Source organism: Thermobia domestica, chromosome 15, assembly GCF_964235325.1.
Source record: "Thermobia domestica chromosome 15, izTheDome1.hap1.1, whole genome shotgun sequence".
NCBI classification, from domain to species: Eukaryota; Metazoa; Arthropoda; class Insecta; order Zygentoma; family Lepismatidae; genus Thermobia; species Thermobia domestica.
This window is the reverse complement of record NC_137468.1, coordinates 5,364,272-5,382,493: the sequence shown is the minus strand read 5'-3', so window position 1 is coordinate 5,382,493 and position 18,222 is coordinate 5,364,272. Positions and strand designations below refer to the sequence as shown.

Sequence of the window (18,222 nt, the reverse complement as noted above, 5' to 3'; positions counted from 1 at the left end):
CGTTAGTATTGACAGATACGTTTTAGTTCATGTCATTCTCTGCGTTTAATGCTTTTTGTGGTCCTCCTTTACTCCAAATATCCAGTAGTTCTTATTCAAACAACAACAACAACAAATACTACTACTTCTACTACTAATAATAAAATAATAATAATAATAATAATAATAATAATAATAATAATAATAATAATAATAATAATAATAATAATAATAATAATAATAATAATTGTACTTAAAGAACCAAAATAAAAATACTTCTTCAGACTCGTAGATAAATAGCTATGCTTATTGCCTACCTGACAAAGCCATCGCAACAATATTAAGATTGGAATCTGCCTCCGGATTATCAGCGGCTGCTGCTCCTTTGTTCAGTATGTCGATGGCTTTCCGAATTCTCAAATTAAACACGGCAATAGCTGCAGCTTTCGCATATTTCTTTTCTTCAACTAGTTTATCAAGGAAGTTATTGAGAGCAAGAGTGTCTTTGTCAAATCTCCATCCACACAGCTGCAATGCTTTCTCTCTTTCCTCACACCTGGAAAATAAACCTTATCATTCAGGTTTCGTCCATAACTTCGGCATATTTTGTGAATTAAAAATAAATACAAGGTAATCTACCAACAAAAACGGAGGTTGGAGGAAAATATTTGTAAAGACGAATCGTCACTGTAACACATACACACACACACTCTATAGATAGGTAGATAGATATCACAATATCGCGAGCGGTGATTATATTCAATGTCAGTGAGTTTCTATTCTCGTGTGTTTTAATGTTTGACAGAAGATTTGTTTTTCACATATCCTAACCTTTTAACCATTTTTTAACCTTCCTTCATGTTTTTTATCCTTTTTGAAGTCTATCACAAGCTGATGAAGAAAGTAGCATCTTCCGAAAGCGCTACCTGTTGCATGTAGAAGAAAAATTCTGCTACACATTTTTTGCGGTAGTAATAGCCTTTCCGCTTTTTCTCATTAGATAGATACATATTTAAGTGATGAACTTAATTAAAGCCATAATGATATACAGTTCATTTAATAGAAAAGTGATACAACTTAAAATCATAAACTTTTCAGGAAAGTGACTTGAATATTTACAGTGCTGCAATTAACAGGAATGGAGAAATGACAATTGCTCCTAGAGTGAAGGGTGAAGTAGGATGTGTACCTTCACCTACGATATTTATACATAAAACTCTCCTAGCCTTTAGGTCCATTTTCAACATTATATCTAAATAAGGACCATCTTTGAGCTATGATCCTCTTTAAGGAGCGATATATTTTTCTCACCCAATGCAGCACTTTTCAAACTTCTCTGAATCGCTTAACAACGGTATTGAATCTGGTAGGATCTATTATTCAGTAGAAATACAAATCACCAGACACAGCAACATTTATTTAAAAAGTAATAATTGTGTAACAGTTTCGCCAACTAACTGAACATAATTGGCTTCATCAGACACTTGATGTGACCAACTGTCAGTATCAGTGACTGATGAAACTGTTACATAGTTATTATTTTTAAAAATAAACGTTCCTTTGTTTAATGATCTGTATGTATGGGTGAAGTTATTTAGAAAATCAAAACAAACATGAACCAGTTAGCCATATTTTAGATTTGAGACAGAACATACTATATAGAGATCAAAGGAAATGTAGTGACTTATGATATAGGAACAACGCGTTGACAAGCAAACATTATTTTTATTCACTTATTCTTACCTGTAGATTCGAATAGCTGAAGCATGTCCAGGATCCAAATCCGGCCATAGAACACAAGCGACATCCGATCGAAAACCACCGCCACCACTGTGCGAAAGACTATCTAGTTTCAGGACAGACCTACAAAGAAACACACAATACTAAGAATTTTTACATTGATGTGATCGTACACCAAGAACACTAGAGATCGTACTTTATTTATTTATTTATTTATTGAACAATTTCCCAGATACAGCATAACTTTGCCATTTTACACAGGGACATGCTAACAAAAGAAAGAAAAAAAAAAAAAAAAACAAGACAACAATAACAACAACATAGAAAAAAAAAAGAGTGTAAAAGTAAAACTATTCCGTCAAAGCTCGTTTAATTGCTCTTTCAAACACTGGGTAGTTCGAAAAAATGTCCACATCAGTTGTTACTTGATTATAACTGTTTGGTATTCTATAAAAAAGAGACCTCTGTATAACAGCCAACCTAGGACGGGCAAGATGGAATAGGTGGGTATTCCGAGTGATGCGGGAAGGGACACGTAAGGATAGTTCCTGAAGTAATATTTCCGATCTTAAGGTTCCATTAACTATTTTATGTAGATATTTCAGGTCAGAGATAATTCTGCGTACTTCAGGAGTCTGAATATTAAGATGTCGCAAGAGCTCCTTCTTAGATAATATTCGAAGTGCAGGAACACGAAAACGGACTATAGCAATGAAGAAATTTAGAACAGAATCAAGTCTGGAGAGATGTGTAGGTGCTGCCATGGCCCATATGGGAGAGCAGTATTCGATGATGACCAAAGGGCAAATTGCCGGCGCACAAAGTGAACCTTTTTGTCTTTGAGAGTAAGTCCAAAATGAAATGCATTTTATACGGCGATACAGAGGTTTTGATTATCTTAATATCAATAAATATTCCGGATCTGTGTTTGATGTCTTCCTTCTTTCCTTACGGTGTGCAACAGCATTCCAGCTACATAGAGTTCAGTGACTTAGTAAATGAAGTTTGGATACAATTACTTTATATCAGTACATATTGCAATATACCCTCACATTAACAAACATTACCATGTGCTTCCAGCACAAGCCGATGGATGCCGTCTCCGAATAAATACAATGACGACACAAAAAAATACAAGGACATGAAGAGTAACGAAGAGGACCTCTTCACAGACTTCGTCTCTAAAGACTGGCTATACAAGAGGACGCATAGAGACAGAATACATCAGTCACCAACTGATTACATCCTACCTCTCAAGCGGCCGCGGTGGCTCAGTGGTAGAGCGTTCACCTCTGGTGCTTGGGGTCCCGGGTTCGATCCCAGCCCCCGCCAAGTGAAATTTGTGGTGGACAAACACCATGTGCGTGGGTTTCCTCGGAGTTCTCCAGTTTCGTTCTACTTTCTTCATTCCGCCATTTCTCATTATTATCGTCATTATTATAACCGTGGAACGTAAAACTCAGATTTCATTTCATTTTCCTACCTATCTCTCCAAGCTGCTCTGAACGGGAGAGACTCCTCTAACCTTACCTCTGTGTTGCACTGGGTAGGAGATACTATCCCACCTCTGCGTTGCTTTGGGCAAGAGGTTCCTTCAGACCCAGCTGCATTGGGCAGGGTCATTCGTAACCAACAACCCTAAAACCTCCTCATTCCTATAGGCAGAAAGTCCAACTTATCGAAGAAAGAATTATTGGAGAGACATTATTCTTTTGTAATCCAGCGTATAAACCGTATAGAAACCTTTTATAATTAAAAGAAGGAAAATCCGTGTACCGTTTCTTTATCATATATTACAATATGTTTTTCTCTGGATGCACATGCACTATACACATCCCCAATTACGCACACGATTCTACATTTAGTTAAGTATTGTTAACTTAGCATATCTTTCTTGCTAAATTATCACTTCATTCTGGAAAAACATATTGTTCATATGTAGTGAAAGTATTGTTTCCCCAAAAATGAAGAAAAAATGGAGTGCATCTTATATGACTGCAAATACGGAACAAAATGAGGGAGAGAATAGAATCATTCAAAATTCTGATGTTAACGAGCTCTAGTTGCAACTGTGTTATCTACATTTTGTGAAGTTTAAAAGAAATATAGCAATATTTAGAAGAGAAACTACCTTACTCCCGGATGCTTGCACGCTGCAACACAGATTCCTTTTATGCTCCCCTCGTCAACCAATGCTCTGCTCGCGGACAGCCAATACCACAAATTCCTCAGATCCTCATCCTCCGCCATGTCACCATTCTGGTTCAGCAGCGGCTGCAACGGAAATTTCGAAAGTATAACAGTCAAAAACTTGTAGTTAATGAGATTAAAAGAAGTTTGGCACATGTTTCATACCTAAATAATATAATTATCCTTACAGTGTCAAGGTACTTATTTGTTCCAGCAATGAGTCTCCGAGAGCCGCTTCACTTCTCTTTCTCGACCGCTCGCAAAACAGTGTACTCATAAAACTTCGTAATTCCTCAGTGGCCCCGCGTAGCGTAGTCGCTAACCTTCTCACCTTTGGTATGAGCGATTCTGGCTTCGATTCCCAGTGGGGACACTTGGTCGAAAAGGTGTAACAGTTTTCTCAGGCCATACTGAGCGAACCATACCTATACTATATTGTAGTTTGAGCTCATTCGCAGTAGGCAAATGCCGGGATGGCACCTACCATACAGGTCCCAGGCCGCTTCCTTCTTTCCCCAATCCCTTTCTTCCTCTCCTTTCCTCGGATAGTGTGATCACCGAGGGGTGTCACCCCTGATACGTGATGGGCTAACATGGCCATAGATGCCGAAAGCTCAGAAATCAAATTTAATTCTAATCTATAATTGCTCGCCCAAATTAACCGAATATAAAAGGTAAATAACAGGAGCGGCTCTTGCAAACTTATCGCTTGGATAAATTCACATTATAATGTGCACGTTCCTTTGTGATTTCTGCATATCTTTATGTTCCATTCGAACACCTTGCTGAATTACAAACGTTGATTTCTTTAACATGGAACGCATTACCAGTGTGGAGTTCAAACGTCTTTTGCGATTGGAAAAATTGCACTATCTTAGACTGCAATCCACATATTTCCAAAAACTTTACTCTCTTCCCTATTTTTCGTATTTTAACTCATACCGGAGTTGGCATATGATCACGGACCTTGGATACACCCGGTATATAAAGATCTTTATATATTTAAACCACGAGTTTTGGTACTAATTCGACATATGTAGTGCTGAAGATTAGAACGCTTTTAGGAAAATAAAGCACAAGATTGTGGATGGATGCATTATTTACGCTGAATTACCATTAAGTATTACCATTAGTATTCTACAGAGAATTTCTTAAGAGAACATTTGCACAGCAAGGTTTGAACCGGTTTCAGACACTGCTTTCGCTAAATGTCCGTAATTAGCAAACTTACTAAAGTCCTGTTCAAATTTCCTGACGTCTAAGGCGTGTCATCTTTTTCACAATAACTAATGCAAGTTAAACGACGCTGCCTAATACGCTCTGTTTAACCCTATGCATCAGAATGTTAGCGTATGTTTGCGAGAAAAGAAAATAGTTTCTAAAAACGTACGAAAAAAAGCATGATTCTACGTCCAATGGTTCATATTTTATAGTAAGTTTGTTTCTTCGTAGAGAAATCAATCTGAAACAGTGTTTATTCCTCTATTTTCTTCGTTCGGAGCGTTTGCTTCGTTCTCGTTTTATGTATCAACAAAACAACGAATGAACGGACCATGTTAAAAAAAAAGAGGAAACATTCCGTCTTTCAATGACACAGAAAGAACAAGGAATTTTATTTAGTTTGATGTTTGATTTTAGGGCGTGCATATGTGTGTGTGCGTGTGGATACAAGAGTAAAGTGAGAGAAATTGTATTTAGTATACGAGTATATTTTCGCGTCAATGTTTCACGCTATGCTTGTACACGAAAGGAAACGAAATCCGACAACGTCGCACTTGCATTCTATTGGCTTTCGTCAGACATGAAGAAGTTTGAGTCGAACTCTACGTATTGCCTGTTTCAAGAAAGTAGCATTTATCTAAAGCTTCGCACTAACTGTGGTACCCTTTTACGTATACTGAATTCCTTATTAGACACAAGCAAACATTATCACATAAAAGCACTGTTTGACACAACATTCTTCATTTTATACTAATTGTCTTGACCTTTTCATTTCGTTAAACTATAGATTACTTGTCTCGTATACTTGATACTCAAACGGAACGTTAACCATTAATTAGTCGAATTTTCCCATTTGTACACTAAAAATAATACGTTCATGCAACGAAATGAATATTTCATTACACTTACTTTTAATCCGTATCCGAGCAGCGCTCTTCTTTTGATTTTAACGGAAATATCAGAGAGGCACGTGTATTCTCTGTCTTTTTGGTCAATATATTTTAAAGTTCTCCTCCCACAAGTCCAAACAATTTTTGACGTAGGCAACCAATTCAATGTTATTCTGTCAAATACTGCGTAATCAGTCAATGTACCTGAAATGCAATTAAAAAGAGAAATTAACAGCAATGAAATCTTGTACAAGGTGTAGAAATTGAATTTCCAGAATTTTTGTATAGTGTCTCTATGATAAGTTGATTGGAATCATGTAAGTATTCGTTACACTATCTTCAATTTAATATCGCTTTACAGCATGAGACTATATAAGACGCGTGGGATCTGAACGACATGGGCTCTTAACAAGAATAGAATCATGTGAGTATTTGTACTTGTTGTGACTAACACGTGCAGTAGCGGATCTAGTCCGGGGTCTGAGGGGGCGTAGGCTCCCCAGTTTTTGAGTGACAAAAATAATTTAAGCTATTATTTAAATGGTTTTGAAAGTTTATAGTAAATTCATGATATACCTATCATCGTCTGGATTCCGGTTGCTTCCTTCAGTTTTCACCTTCTAGATCCACCAATGAACAGATGCATAAATCTCACGCTAAAGGAGACAGTCGTTACAGCTATATGAGATGAGACAATAGCAATACAGTCTCTGTAAAAATAAGCAACAAAACATCATAACGCTCTTCGTAAATGAATTTCTGGTCAAAAGCTCGATTACTGTATTAGATCCTGCCTGTTCAATCAATTTAACTCCTATGATTTTTGGCTGTTCCCAAAAGTAACGGATAGTTCCGGAACTTCACTGGTATGTTAGGAGCGAATCTTCGGAAGAAATTGGCAGAAACAGAGTAAACGGATCCAGCATATTTACTAAAGAAAGGAGGAAACAACCGATGTTTTACACATCAGAATTTTCTATAGAGGCGAATTCTACAACACACAAAGAGTGAAAATATGACCAATTGGACCGGGACCCGAACGCGAACCTGAGATCTCCAGCATTCCGCGCCGATGCATTAACCACTACAGCACGCAGTCCACCTCCCAAACTGCCACTCGTTTACCCTCGAGGTCGTGCTCTCATGTGTCTGTGGTACAACCCACATAGTCCGAGATGAGAGCACCGACCTCGAGAGTGAGACGCACTTCTTGGAGGCGGACTGGGTGGCGTAGTCGTTAACGCATCGATACGGTATGCAGGAGGTCCCGGGTTTGTGCCCCGATCCAGTCGGCCAGTTTTTCACTCTTGGTATGTGATCCAGCACAGTTGAGGGAATTATCCATCAAAAGGCTGATCCATAAACTCTACAAACTATTTCTCTTACAGCTTGGTCGACGTACTGGCATCAATGAAACAAGACAAACAGAATGAAATCTTACTAATTTTGATGGTATGGTTAAGAAAACGGCCATTCTACATATGTCCAGAAATATGATATATGATCGCGGAAATTTTTCCTCTGAACGAGCAAAATCGACTGACTGAATAATACAACTCACTTTTATCAACTCGCGAGTGTTCTGAAAAGAAGAGTGGTTTTCTGAATGGGAACATCATCTTGTACAGATATCCAAGGGATTGCTTGGAAGACGATATAATCAATAATATATTGTTTGAAACGTTCGCATTCTTACAGTGCTTTCGGGAAATTAATTTCTACATCTCATACACATATATATAGTCGTTTAAGGTTTTATAGGTGTGTTCAAGGAATTTAACTGTCACATTTAGCAGACATACTGGAAATTAACTTATTATACCTAACCCGTCTACCATACATGAAACCTATTTTGCTTATTCTTATTGTTATTTAATTGTTATGCCATGTAGCTGGTGAAGAGCGAACCTTCAGTGGACACCAAATTCGGGATTAACACGTACGGCGAACTGTGTGAAGTACTTTTCAACGTACCTATAGCTATATACGCTTATTTTTAAGACGCCTTATATCATTCAAATACATAAATATCTAACTGGATAATTAAAAACATATGGGAGGAAATAGCAGAACTCCGAGAAAGCCTAAATGAAATGAAATCTTTGAGTTTTACGTCCCATGGTTATGCCCGTTAGGCTAAAGGAGACGGTGATGATGAGTAATGAATGAAATGGTGGAATGAAGAAAGTGAACGGGAGACCCCGAGAAAATCCACGCACACGGTGTTTGTCCACCACAAAGTTCACTTGGTGGGGACTCGGATCGAACCCGGGACCCAAGCACCAGAGGTGAACGCTCTACCACTGAGCCACCGCGGCCCCCCGAGAAAACCTACGCACAAGGAGTTTGTCCACCACAAAGCCCACATGGAGCGAGCTGGGATCGAACCATGGACACCATGCACCAGAGGTGAACGCTCTACGACTGAAGCATCGTGGCCCCCAGGCGTCATTCGATTATACTTACCCACCTACAACTTCAGACAGTATTGGTCACAACCACAAACGCACCGTTCCAATTTGGTTCGATAATAAACCGAACCAGCTTCTGGTTTTAAAAATTACCAAATAAAAAAAAATTCTAACGTAACTAAAGACGATCTTACGTTTATATCTCAAAGAAAATTAATCTAGGATATCTAAATGTTTCCATCGTTTATCTTTTACGGCTAAGTCGTAATCTTAGCTCCTAAATTATTTGTTATTCCGTACCTGCTAATGCTATGCTGAGCAACCGGTTTTCATGAGTGGGATGCCAAGTAAATGATGTGATATAGCTGGATGATTCCGGCTGAATGCTTCTCTCGATCACAGAAGGCTCCACTTCATCATTTCCAACAACCGTATGCTGTATATCATGAAGACCAATAGTAAAGCTGTCTCTAAGAAGAGATCCAAGCAAGTTGCTCCTGAAAGTACAAACGCATTCGTATATTGCTATGTATTTTTAAATGTAACGTTCTAATATAGCATTCATTATAACTTTCTTTGACTACTAATAATGAGATATCAAATTTTAAAAGTTAAGTTCCTTTATTTCGTTCTTTCAGTGTGTTTTTGGACACATGTTTACACCCGGCTGGTAACAGCTAGTATTAAGCGTTTTCGCTTTGAAATAGGGAGGTCTGGGTTCAGAGACCGGATATCCTGACTTAGATTTAATAAATATCACTTATTCTAGCTTTGAAACTTCTTATATAAAATAAAAGACAAATTCTGACCAAAGCATATACTATCTAGTTAATAATAACGTTACAGTTTCGGTAAAGCATCTTTGCCTTCATCAGACACATTATGAAAATCTATATGTATCTCAGAAAATGAGAGGAGGCCATATCTAGGAACAAATTAGATCCGTCCTTTATTTTTAACAATTATTAATTGATTACATATTTGCAACTTTTAATGTCGAAAGCTTTAATTGTCGAAAGTTTTAATTGTAAGCTGTAAATATGTGATCAATTGATTACTGTTAAAAATAAAAGACGAATCTTTTTGGTTTCTAGATACGACCTGTCATTTTCTGAGGTATATAAGCTGTACTTCTAGAAATTGTGTTTCATAATGTGTCTAATGAAGGCAAAGATGATTTGCCGAAACTGTAACGCTATTATTTATTAGATAGATAGAATATGCTTTGGTCAGAATTTCTCTTTTATATTATACAAGATTTAATGAGTGTTCTCTGAATTTAATGAGATTAATGTGTTTAAACTTCTCACATCATTAAAATATGTAATGGTGACTTGTAATTATTTGCAGGTTCAGAACTGTTGAATTTACATTGTTATCTGATACTTGATTTTAGAAGTAGTTATCATTAGTTCTGAACCTGGAAATAATTATGAGATATCATTGTATATGATAGTGATGTGAGAAGGTTTTTCAGTGAGTAAATTCGACCTACTGAGAAAGACAGGCTGCTTTGTCGAAACTGAATAGGATAATTTTAACAAGACACATCACTGCTAATTATTTAAATAATTACCATATAAGTATTCTTTAAAAAAAAATCCTTTGTTTTAACCATATGTCATTCAACTTTCAAACTAACAATATACCATCAGTAACTCAAAAAGATGCCGGAATTGCTACTCCTCAGTTACTCTTTTTACTCGAATATTTCTGTTTTCCTATTTTTTGCCTATCTGATGAAGTGCTATTCGAAAGTATCTATAGCACTTCACCTTCTGTCCGTGTTATAGTATTTCTATCTATCTGGATTGACTTATGGGGAAGGGGAGGGGGGGGGGGCACGGTGACTCAGTGGCAGAACACTTATATGATTAAGGTAAGAATAATGTGTCAAACGCTTTGTGTACTACATTATGAGAATTTTAATTCAAACGATTTGCTGCTATATCTATGGGAGTGTAAAAAATTACATTTTTATTGGAAACTGTTACATTAATATCTCAAAGTTTCTGATTTCCAAAAAAATCATCTTTTCTCAATAGTTTTTATCAGAGTTTAGAGATCAGGTTCTTTTTTTCTAGTACCGGGCTGTTAAATAAGTATACACACTTTAAAAACATGTTATATATGCAATACTCTTCAATTCGCATTGACTACTGGTTCAACATGTACTACTATCGTTCAGCAACAACAACAGATGGTGTTAGTGTTGTCAATGTAATGTGCAACGCGATGCGATGCAATCAGATGAGATAGTGCAGCGATGGTACAAATATGCCTTTCATTCGAGCAGCGAAAAAAAACATTGCGACTGTTAGATTTTATGTAATTTTTAGCAATTTTTTGTTTAAGTTTGTTATATTAGAACAACACCTAGTAACATGGAAAAGAAAAAAAAATGAAATGAAATCTTTGAGTTTTACGTCCAATGGTTATGCCGGTTAGGCTAAAGGAGACGGTGATGATGAGTAATGAACGAAATGGTGGAATGAAGTGGGAGGAAACGGGAGAACCTCGAGAAAACCCACGCTCACGGTGTTTGTCCACCAGAAAGTTCACTTGTCGGAGGCTGGGATCGAATCCGGGACCCCAAGCACCAGAGGTGAACGCTCTACCACTGAGCCATCGCGGCCCCCATGGAAAAGAAAGAAGAGTGTGTGGAGGTTTCGATGACAGTGTGCAAAGCCATGGTTGCGGACTTGTGGTGGCACTGAGCTGTTTTTATGTATAGTCGAAGTAATAGTGTAACATTATTTCAAAATAATTACAGTGCACATTTTATATAATGAGTTGTGTCATTTATAACCTAAAGCCAAAATGAAACACTGAGATGGAATTGAAGATTCAAGAATGTCTACGAAGTGCAACAACAATGGAGGCAGGGATATGGAATTGAACCGCCAACACGCCTAAGCATTACTTACTCACTTGCGCCGGTAAGTTACTTATGAAGCAATTCTTGTGGCTACTCTGGAAGATGTTCCAATGAATAGAGAGCATCCTGATTACAGGTGTTTGGAGGCTGGTAGTTTGCAGTTTGAGTACTTATTGTGATTGCAAAAAGAAATTGTATCTGTGTTGTAACTTTTCTCTCTGTACTGTTGTAATATAATAATCTGGCAGCTATTCTATTTTAAAGAGTGTATACAATTTTTGAACAGGGCAAGAGCCAGTCTTTTAACATACATTACCAAAGCTTTACCTGGTAGGTGACCAAAGCACTTTGACCACAGGTTTCGGCTGCGTCAATGTCAGAATTGGTCTTTCAAAATTTCGTGTGTCCCAAACTGATATTTGATTGTCAACAAACGAGGCAATGTAATGGTCACAATGAGGGTCTACGGTTACTCCGTAAACTGCCTTTGTTGGAATTGTGTTTACAGCTTTCATAGAATCTGTAAACAGAACAAAGTAAGTTAGAAATTAGTCAGAAGATATACATTTCTAGTATAATTACAAGCTAAGAACATTTTCCCCTTTCACACGTAATTCTTTCTATTAAATATAAAAGGAAAAGGTAATTTTAAGACTGGAATTCACTGTGTAATTATTCACCCCATTGATGATTATCAGTAATATATATATATGAGTTCACAGGGAGATTTTAATTTGTGTCCCGCTAGAGTATAGTACAGTTTGTACTTCAAATATGTGAAGAAGTCAATATTTTATATCCTGTACAATTACTTATTGCATCTCTATTCGTTACTGCTTTTTGCCAAAATAACAAATTTGAAACCAAAGTAAAGGAATGGATTGACGAACACTAATTATGAGAACTGTGTAGCATTATCCAACTTCAAGACGAAAATTGAAGCAGATATATATATATATATATATATATATATATATATATATATATATATATATATATATATATGAGAGAGAAAGAGAAATTAGGGTGCTCTCATTGATGAGATAAACTAAAATTCTTGTTTAAATAGTTAATATGCTGTGTTTTTTTTTAATTTAAACATTTTATCAAGCCTTTTTATTTGATTGCAGTAACTAACTTCGATTGAGTACCTTTCTGAAATAGTTATTCACGCCATGTATATTTCTTCGGAAAAGAATACAGTAAAGGACTATTTATTAGACGGAAGGTACCGTTTATCTCTTTCCTAGTTAGTTCTTTTGCTTTCATTCCTTGATCTTCACGCGACAAATGTTCCCAGCAGCTAGGTAATGAAATAATTTTAAAGGAATAAAAATCCAAAGTGGAATGATCAGTAAAGTTCTTGGGTATGCTCTACTCCGAACCAATCAAGTTCTAAAATTCAATCCCTACTATATAGTCTTAAGAAACCCGAATTAGTCGAGCAACCCAGAGTCCAGAAAAACTAATTTTTAAAGCATAATATGTAAAATAAAACATAATTCTTGACAATTTAACTAAATATTTCATTGTGTCTAATTGTTGTAATCAAGATTAAAAATATATATATATATATTTTCAGCAACAATGGAAAGCTAGACATTTTAACAATGAACATTTTACAGTAAAAAAAAATAAATAAATAAATAAATAAAATAAAATAAAATAACATGCCTATAATAAAGTCTCAAGCTTAAGAATTTAAAAATCTAACTTTAGTTCTGAGAGAAACAGGACAATAACTACAATAACATTACAATACGTAAAGCTGCGCTGTTTCACGGTCAGTGCATGTTTTGAATAGAGCCATTCCTTACCTTTTTTAATTAAGATAAACTTCTCTACGCTCAAAAAGATTATGTCTGACAAAAGAAAATCTTGACGGTTACCTAAAACTTGCAATTAACCAACTTCCTCTGATGGTGCAGATGAAGAAACTAAGAGAACATAAGTAACTACATTATTATTCTTAAGCATTGCTTTGTTATTATTGCAGTGTTCACTTGCATAATTTATCTACCTTACAAACTTATTTTGTTGTTAAAAAAAAAAAAAAGTATTATAATGCAATTGACACTACTTGTCCTTTCTGACAGCTCGCTGCGCGCACGTCGTGCTTGATGCTGTGTTGCCAGTTTTGCGTCGGGTATTGAAACACGAAATTATTCACTGCAAGTAAATCTTAGTTTTATAAAATTAAATGACACAAAAGAGAACGAAAAAGAATGCTCTCAATAACCAGCAGTTCCACTACTCAAGTTAACATTCGACTAAAACAATGTGCATTTGTTTATATTCAAATTGGCAACGTGCGGAAAGGGTGGAATGTTTACTATTGCAGAGCGAGAGAAATGAGTCACTATAATTGGTTGAATGTGCTGTTGCCATAGAAACAGTTCTTCTTGCCTGACTGCTTTGACGAAAGCAAGAAAGCAAGCAAGCAAGAAAGAAAGAAAGCAAGCAAGAAAGCAAGAAAGAAAGCAAGAAAGAAAAAGAAAGAAAAAATAAATAAAGAAAGAAAGAAAGAAAGAAAAAGAAAGAACGAAAGAAAGAACGAAAGAAAGAAAGAAAGAGGAAAGCAAGTGTCAGAAAGGACAAGTTGTATCAAATGGAGTGTAGTATGAAAGTAATCTTATGTATAAAATACTAATAAAGATACAGAAAATAAAGTGATTGGAATAATATTTGCGTTCTAATATTTATGTTAAAAATACAGCATAATTTTCAAAAAGATAACGCATACGGTAATTATACAGAAAAAAAAATTACACATAATCTGGTTTGCTCTAATAATTTATGTGTAATAACTAGATGAAAATGAATATAAAATGAAATAGCATGTTTGGGTTGAGATAGAACAAATTGACTACATTATTACGAAAGAAAAAAACGAAAGTTGCTGACCTCTTAAATCTATGAGTTTTAAGTGTTTGTTATTCATTCCTAGTACCATCGTTTTCTGTTGTTGGTTGAACCAAGCCAAAGAATTAGCAGCTTCTGAAAGACCCAATTCAACGACAGGTTTCAAGATCTCTGGCATATGGGAACCTCGAGACTCCACCAACGAATACTTGGTGATATCCCAAAGCATCACAGAATGGTCAGCACGATACTTGTCTAGACCTACAGCTAGCAGATTCGAGTCAATAGGATTCCATGCTACTGCATTGCACTGGCGAGCATGTTTCGGAACTGTAATAAATAAAATAAACATATGGGGGTAAGCGAACATACGCAAACATTAAAAAACCTCCACACTGAAACATGATTTTCTACGAAACTTTTATTTATTCACAGAAAATGATGCTAAATATAGTATAGCAATAACACAACTAAAATTTAGAAATAACTTTTACTACAAGGGTAAGTCAGAAGTTTTTAACAAGTACACTTACAACTGTCCGAATCACACGAAACCTTCTAGACATTAAAAGAAACTTCTCCTAACTTCCTTCCCCACAGCAAAATGTTTATATATCCTTGAAAACCAGCTTCTAAAGCCATCCTTCCAATTATATGGAGACATCCATTGATTCTGCACTGAAAGCTTGTCTCCACTAAACTAAATCTTTCTGATTCCCTCCTTAAGTCTTGGAAACTGAAAATAGTTCCAAGCATGCGCATGCGACAGTTGCACATTGTTTTCAACCAAGAAATGAATTGTCAGAGTAGCCGTGAATGAGCTGGCGCTGTGGATGTAAAGTAAAATTCCATTAATCCCTGTCTTTGCTCGCCGCTGAAGTAATTTTTTGAAAAGAACTTGGGGAAAATAAACTATTATGCACGAAAATTGACAAATGAGGGAAATAACCAATTTTATATCACGTCAATTCCTCTTTAGGTGAGAATTCAATGATACACAGATTGGAAAAATGCACTGGACCGAGATCTGAATCCACGTTTCTGATCTACCGTGCCGATGTGTTATCCATTACGCTAGTCCTCCAAGTTGGTGTAGTAGCAGCTAACACTTGCACTTTAAAATTGAATCAGGATATATTTTTTTTTTAAATAATTTTATAACAGCATTAAACTATTTTACAATTTGATCGTCATAGAAGTTTGCTGTGATACAATAAATCTTGTTTAACTGAGCTATGCAGTACCTTATCTTCTAATCTTGTTAAGGGTCAGGGGTGGCTTTAGAATTTTAATTTTGGGTAAGCCCGTTCCTATGCTTATGGATACATATACACATTTGATTGATTAATGACAGTAGGAAATTACTTTTACAATAATTGTTGATGTTATTTGTTACACAATTATCTACCATTAATATAAATAGTGGAAAATATATTTACTCTTTATTGTATCTTTTAGAGTTTACATATCTTTCAAAATTTTTGGATAGGCCCGTGCCTATCCGGCCTACCCGCTAAAGCCGCCATAGCATAATATCTCACATTTTATTTATTTGCGCGTCTTTAAAAAATTTAAGTCATTAAATAATATAAAAAATGAAATCTTTGAGTTTTACGTCCCACAGTTATGCCGGCTAGGCTAAAGGAGACGGTGATGATGAGGAATGAATCAAATGGTGGAATGAAGAAAGTGGGAGGAAACGGGAGAACCCCGAGAAAACCCACGAACACGGTGTTTGTCCACCACAAAGTTCACTTGGCGGGGGCTGGGATCGAACCCGGGACCCCAAGCACCAGAGGTGAACGCTCTACCACTGAGCCACCGCGGCCCTCATTAAATAATAAAATGAGTGAGTTTATCGCAGGGGCGTCATTTGGGTAGGGCAGGAGGGGGCAATTGACCCCCCCCCCAAGAGTTTGAGGAATACATATACTTTAATCGATTGCCTACTAATATACTAGTATAAAACGTGAAAGTCTTATGTTGATGGTGCTCTTGCCCCCCTCAAGCGAAGTCTGAAATGACGCCCCTGGTTTATTGGACACGTTCAATTATACAGGGTGTTTCAAAACAACATCGACAAAGTTTGGGAGGTGATTCCTGATACCAAGATAAGACGAAAAATATGAACCAACTTGGGTGCACAAATTCTTCCTTTCGGAGTTATAGGCTATCAAAACCATGGAAAAATGAAGTTTAACGGTTCATAGCTCCAAAACCATGGGACCTGCCGTAGTCGGGCCAAGACTTCACTTAGGAACTAATATGTGCGCTATCCAAAAAATATATGTTTCAGAATCCTAAGGTACTCACGGAACAATTTTTGTAGAGGCAGTTCGGCTGCGGGCATATAATTTGAATTACTTACCAACTACGTCTATAAGGATTGTAGCGGAAGTACCGCACGATTCTGAGACTTAGATATTTGGATAGGGCACATACTAGTTCCTAAATAAAGTCTTGACCCGACTATGGTAAGTCCCATAGTATTGGAGCTATAGACCTTTAAAGTACATTTTTTCATGTTTTCGGCAGCCTACAACTCCGAAAGGAAGCACTTAGTTAGTCTATACTTTTTGTTTTATCTTAAGAGTCAAGAATTACCTCCAAAAGTTGTCGGTGTTGTTTTGAAACACCCTGTACGTAAACCCTTTAACTTTTTCGCAGTTACGCAACCCAACAGCACATTCTTTTTAATTATTTACTTTTGAATTTAACACCATATGATTATGCTCCGAGATTAAAGGAAAACGGTGACGATGAGAAGATAATTAACAGTGGAATGAAGAAATTGGGAGAACCCCGAGAAAATCCATGCACACGGTGTTTGTTCGTCACGAAGTTCACTTGGGGCAGGCTAGGATCGAACCAGACTCTACGCACCAAAGCTGAGTGCTGTATCACTGAGCCACAACGGACCCCAGCACATTCATGTGCTATGTAGCTGTCTATATATGAGCAATGCATATTTCAGTATTAAGTAAATGAAATGAAATGAAATCTTTTGAGTTTTACGTCCAACGGTTATGCCGGATATGCTAAACCAGACGATGATGATGCGAAACGAATGAAATGGTGGAATGAATAAAATGGGAGGAAACGGGAGAACCCCAAGAAAACCCACGCACACGATATTTGTCCACCAATGTTCACTTGGTGTGAGTCGGGATCGAACCAAGGACCTCATGCACCAGAGATGAACGCTCTAACACTGTGTCACCGCGGCTCCCTTAAGTAAATGAAGTTCACAAGTCTTCAAATACACGATTAGTTAGAGAATCTTATTATCACGTCTACAATCACTGTGGAAAATTTAGACTTTATTCAAATTTTCCATTCTCGAATTATTACAACAACCGAAACGTAAACTGAACGCATAAGAGCCTCGTTTGCTTCAGTCAATTCACTAACAGTGATTCGTTTTTTAATGTTTCCTTAATTCAGCTCAAAGATATATTAGTGCTTTAAACACTACAGAAGAAAGTTTCTTACCTAGCTCCTTCCCAATAAGACTTCCCGTGTCATAGGCCGCAGGACTGAATGAAGTAAGGGAGACCTTTCCATTTGCTTGTCCAACTGCCAACAAAATATCTGGCTTTAGGTGAGGATACACATCAACGCACTTGATGTAGTGATGATTGGTATTCGTAGCCAGCAGTGTGGCATACGTATTTTCTGAGATCTTGACACCTAAAACATAGAGAATATAACATTAAAGCATTTCACTCTGCCACTTTTAAGGTAGCTTCTTTCTTTTCAAGGGGATTCAAATTCTTGATTATTCTTTTATTAAAAAAAAAAAAAAAAAAAAAAAAAAGAAAAGAAAGAAAGAAAGAAAGAAAGAAAATTACAGGGTGTTCCAGAAATCCACGTACCCTAGGTTTGAGTATCACAAAGGCAATGTCAGAGTAATTTTAATTGTGATGTTGGTAACACTGCTTTCATGGTCACAGACAGCATTGTCTGGTACCCCTGTCTTATCGTTGGTACAGGACAGATGAAGAATTGTGCGAAAGTGTAAAGAGAACTTTTCGAACGATAACTTCTTAGA

At 36.6% G+C, this 18,222-nt stretch overlaps 1 protein-coding gene across 2 annotated transcripts in view; it reads right to left on the bottom strand.

The window, feature by feature from the left end:
* The window catches only part of mio (GATOR complex protein mio), a 61,639-nt gene that overhangs the window by 18,220 nt on the left and 25,197 nt on the right, over positions 1-18,222 (bottom strand). For both annotated transcript variants that reach the window (XM_081741260.1, XM_081741261.1), the window contains exons 3-10: positions 17,664-17,861; positions 14,214-14,501; positions 11,637-11,829; positions 8,732-8,928; positions 6,040-6,224; positions 3,851-3,993; positions 1,723-1,842; positions 297-535 (exon numbers count right to left, since the gene is read on the bottom strand). In XM_081741260.1, the coding sequence (XP_081597386.1) occupies positions 297-535; positions 1,723-1,842; positions 3,851-3,993; positions 6,040-6,224; positions 8,732-8,928; positions 11,637-11,829; positions 14,214-14,501; positions 17,664-17,861 (1,563 nt within the window). The remainder of the gene's footprint in view (positions 1-296; positions 536-1,722; positions 1,843-3,850; positions 3,994-6,039; positions 6,225-8,731; positions 8,929-11,636; positions 11,830-14,213; positions 14,502-17,663; positions 17,862-18,222) is intronic.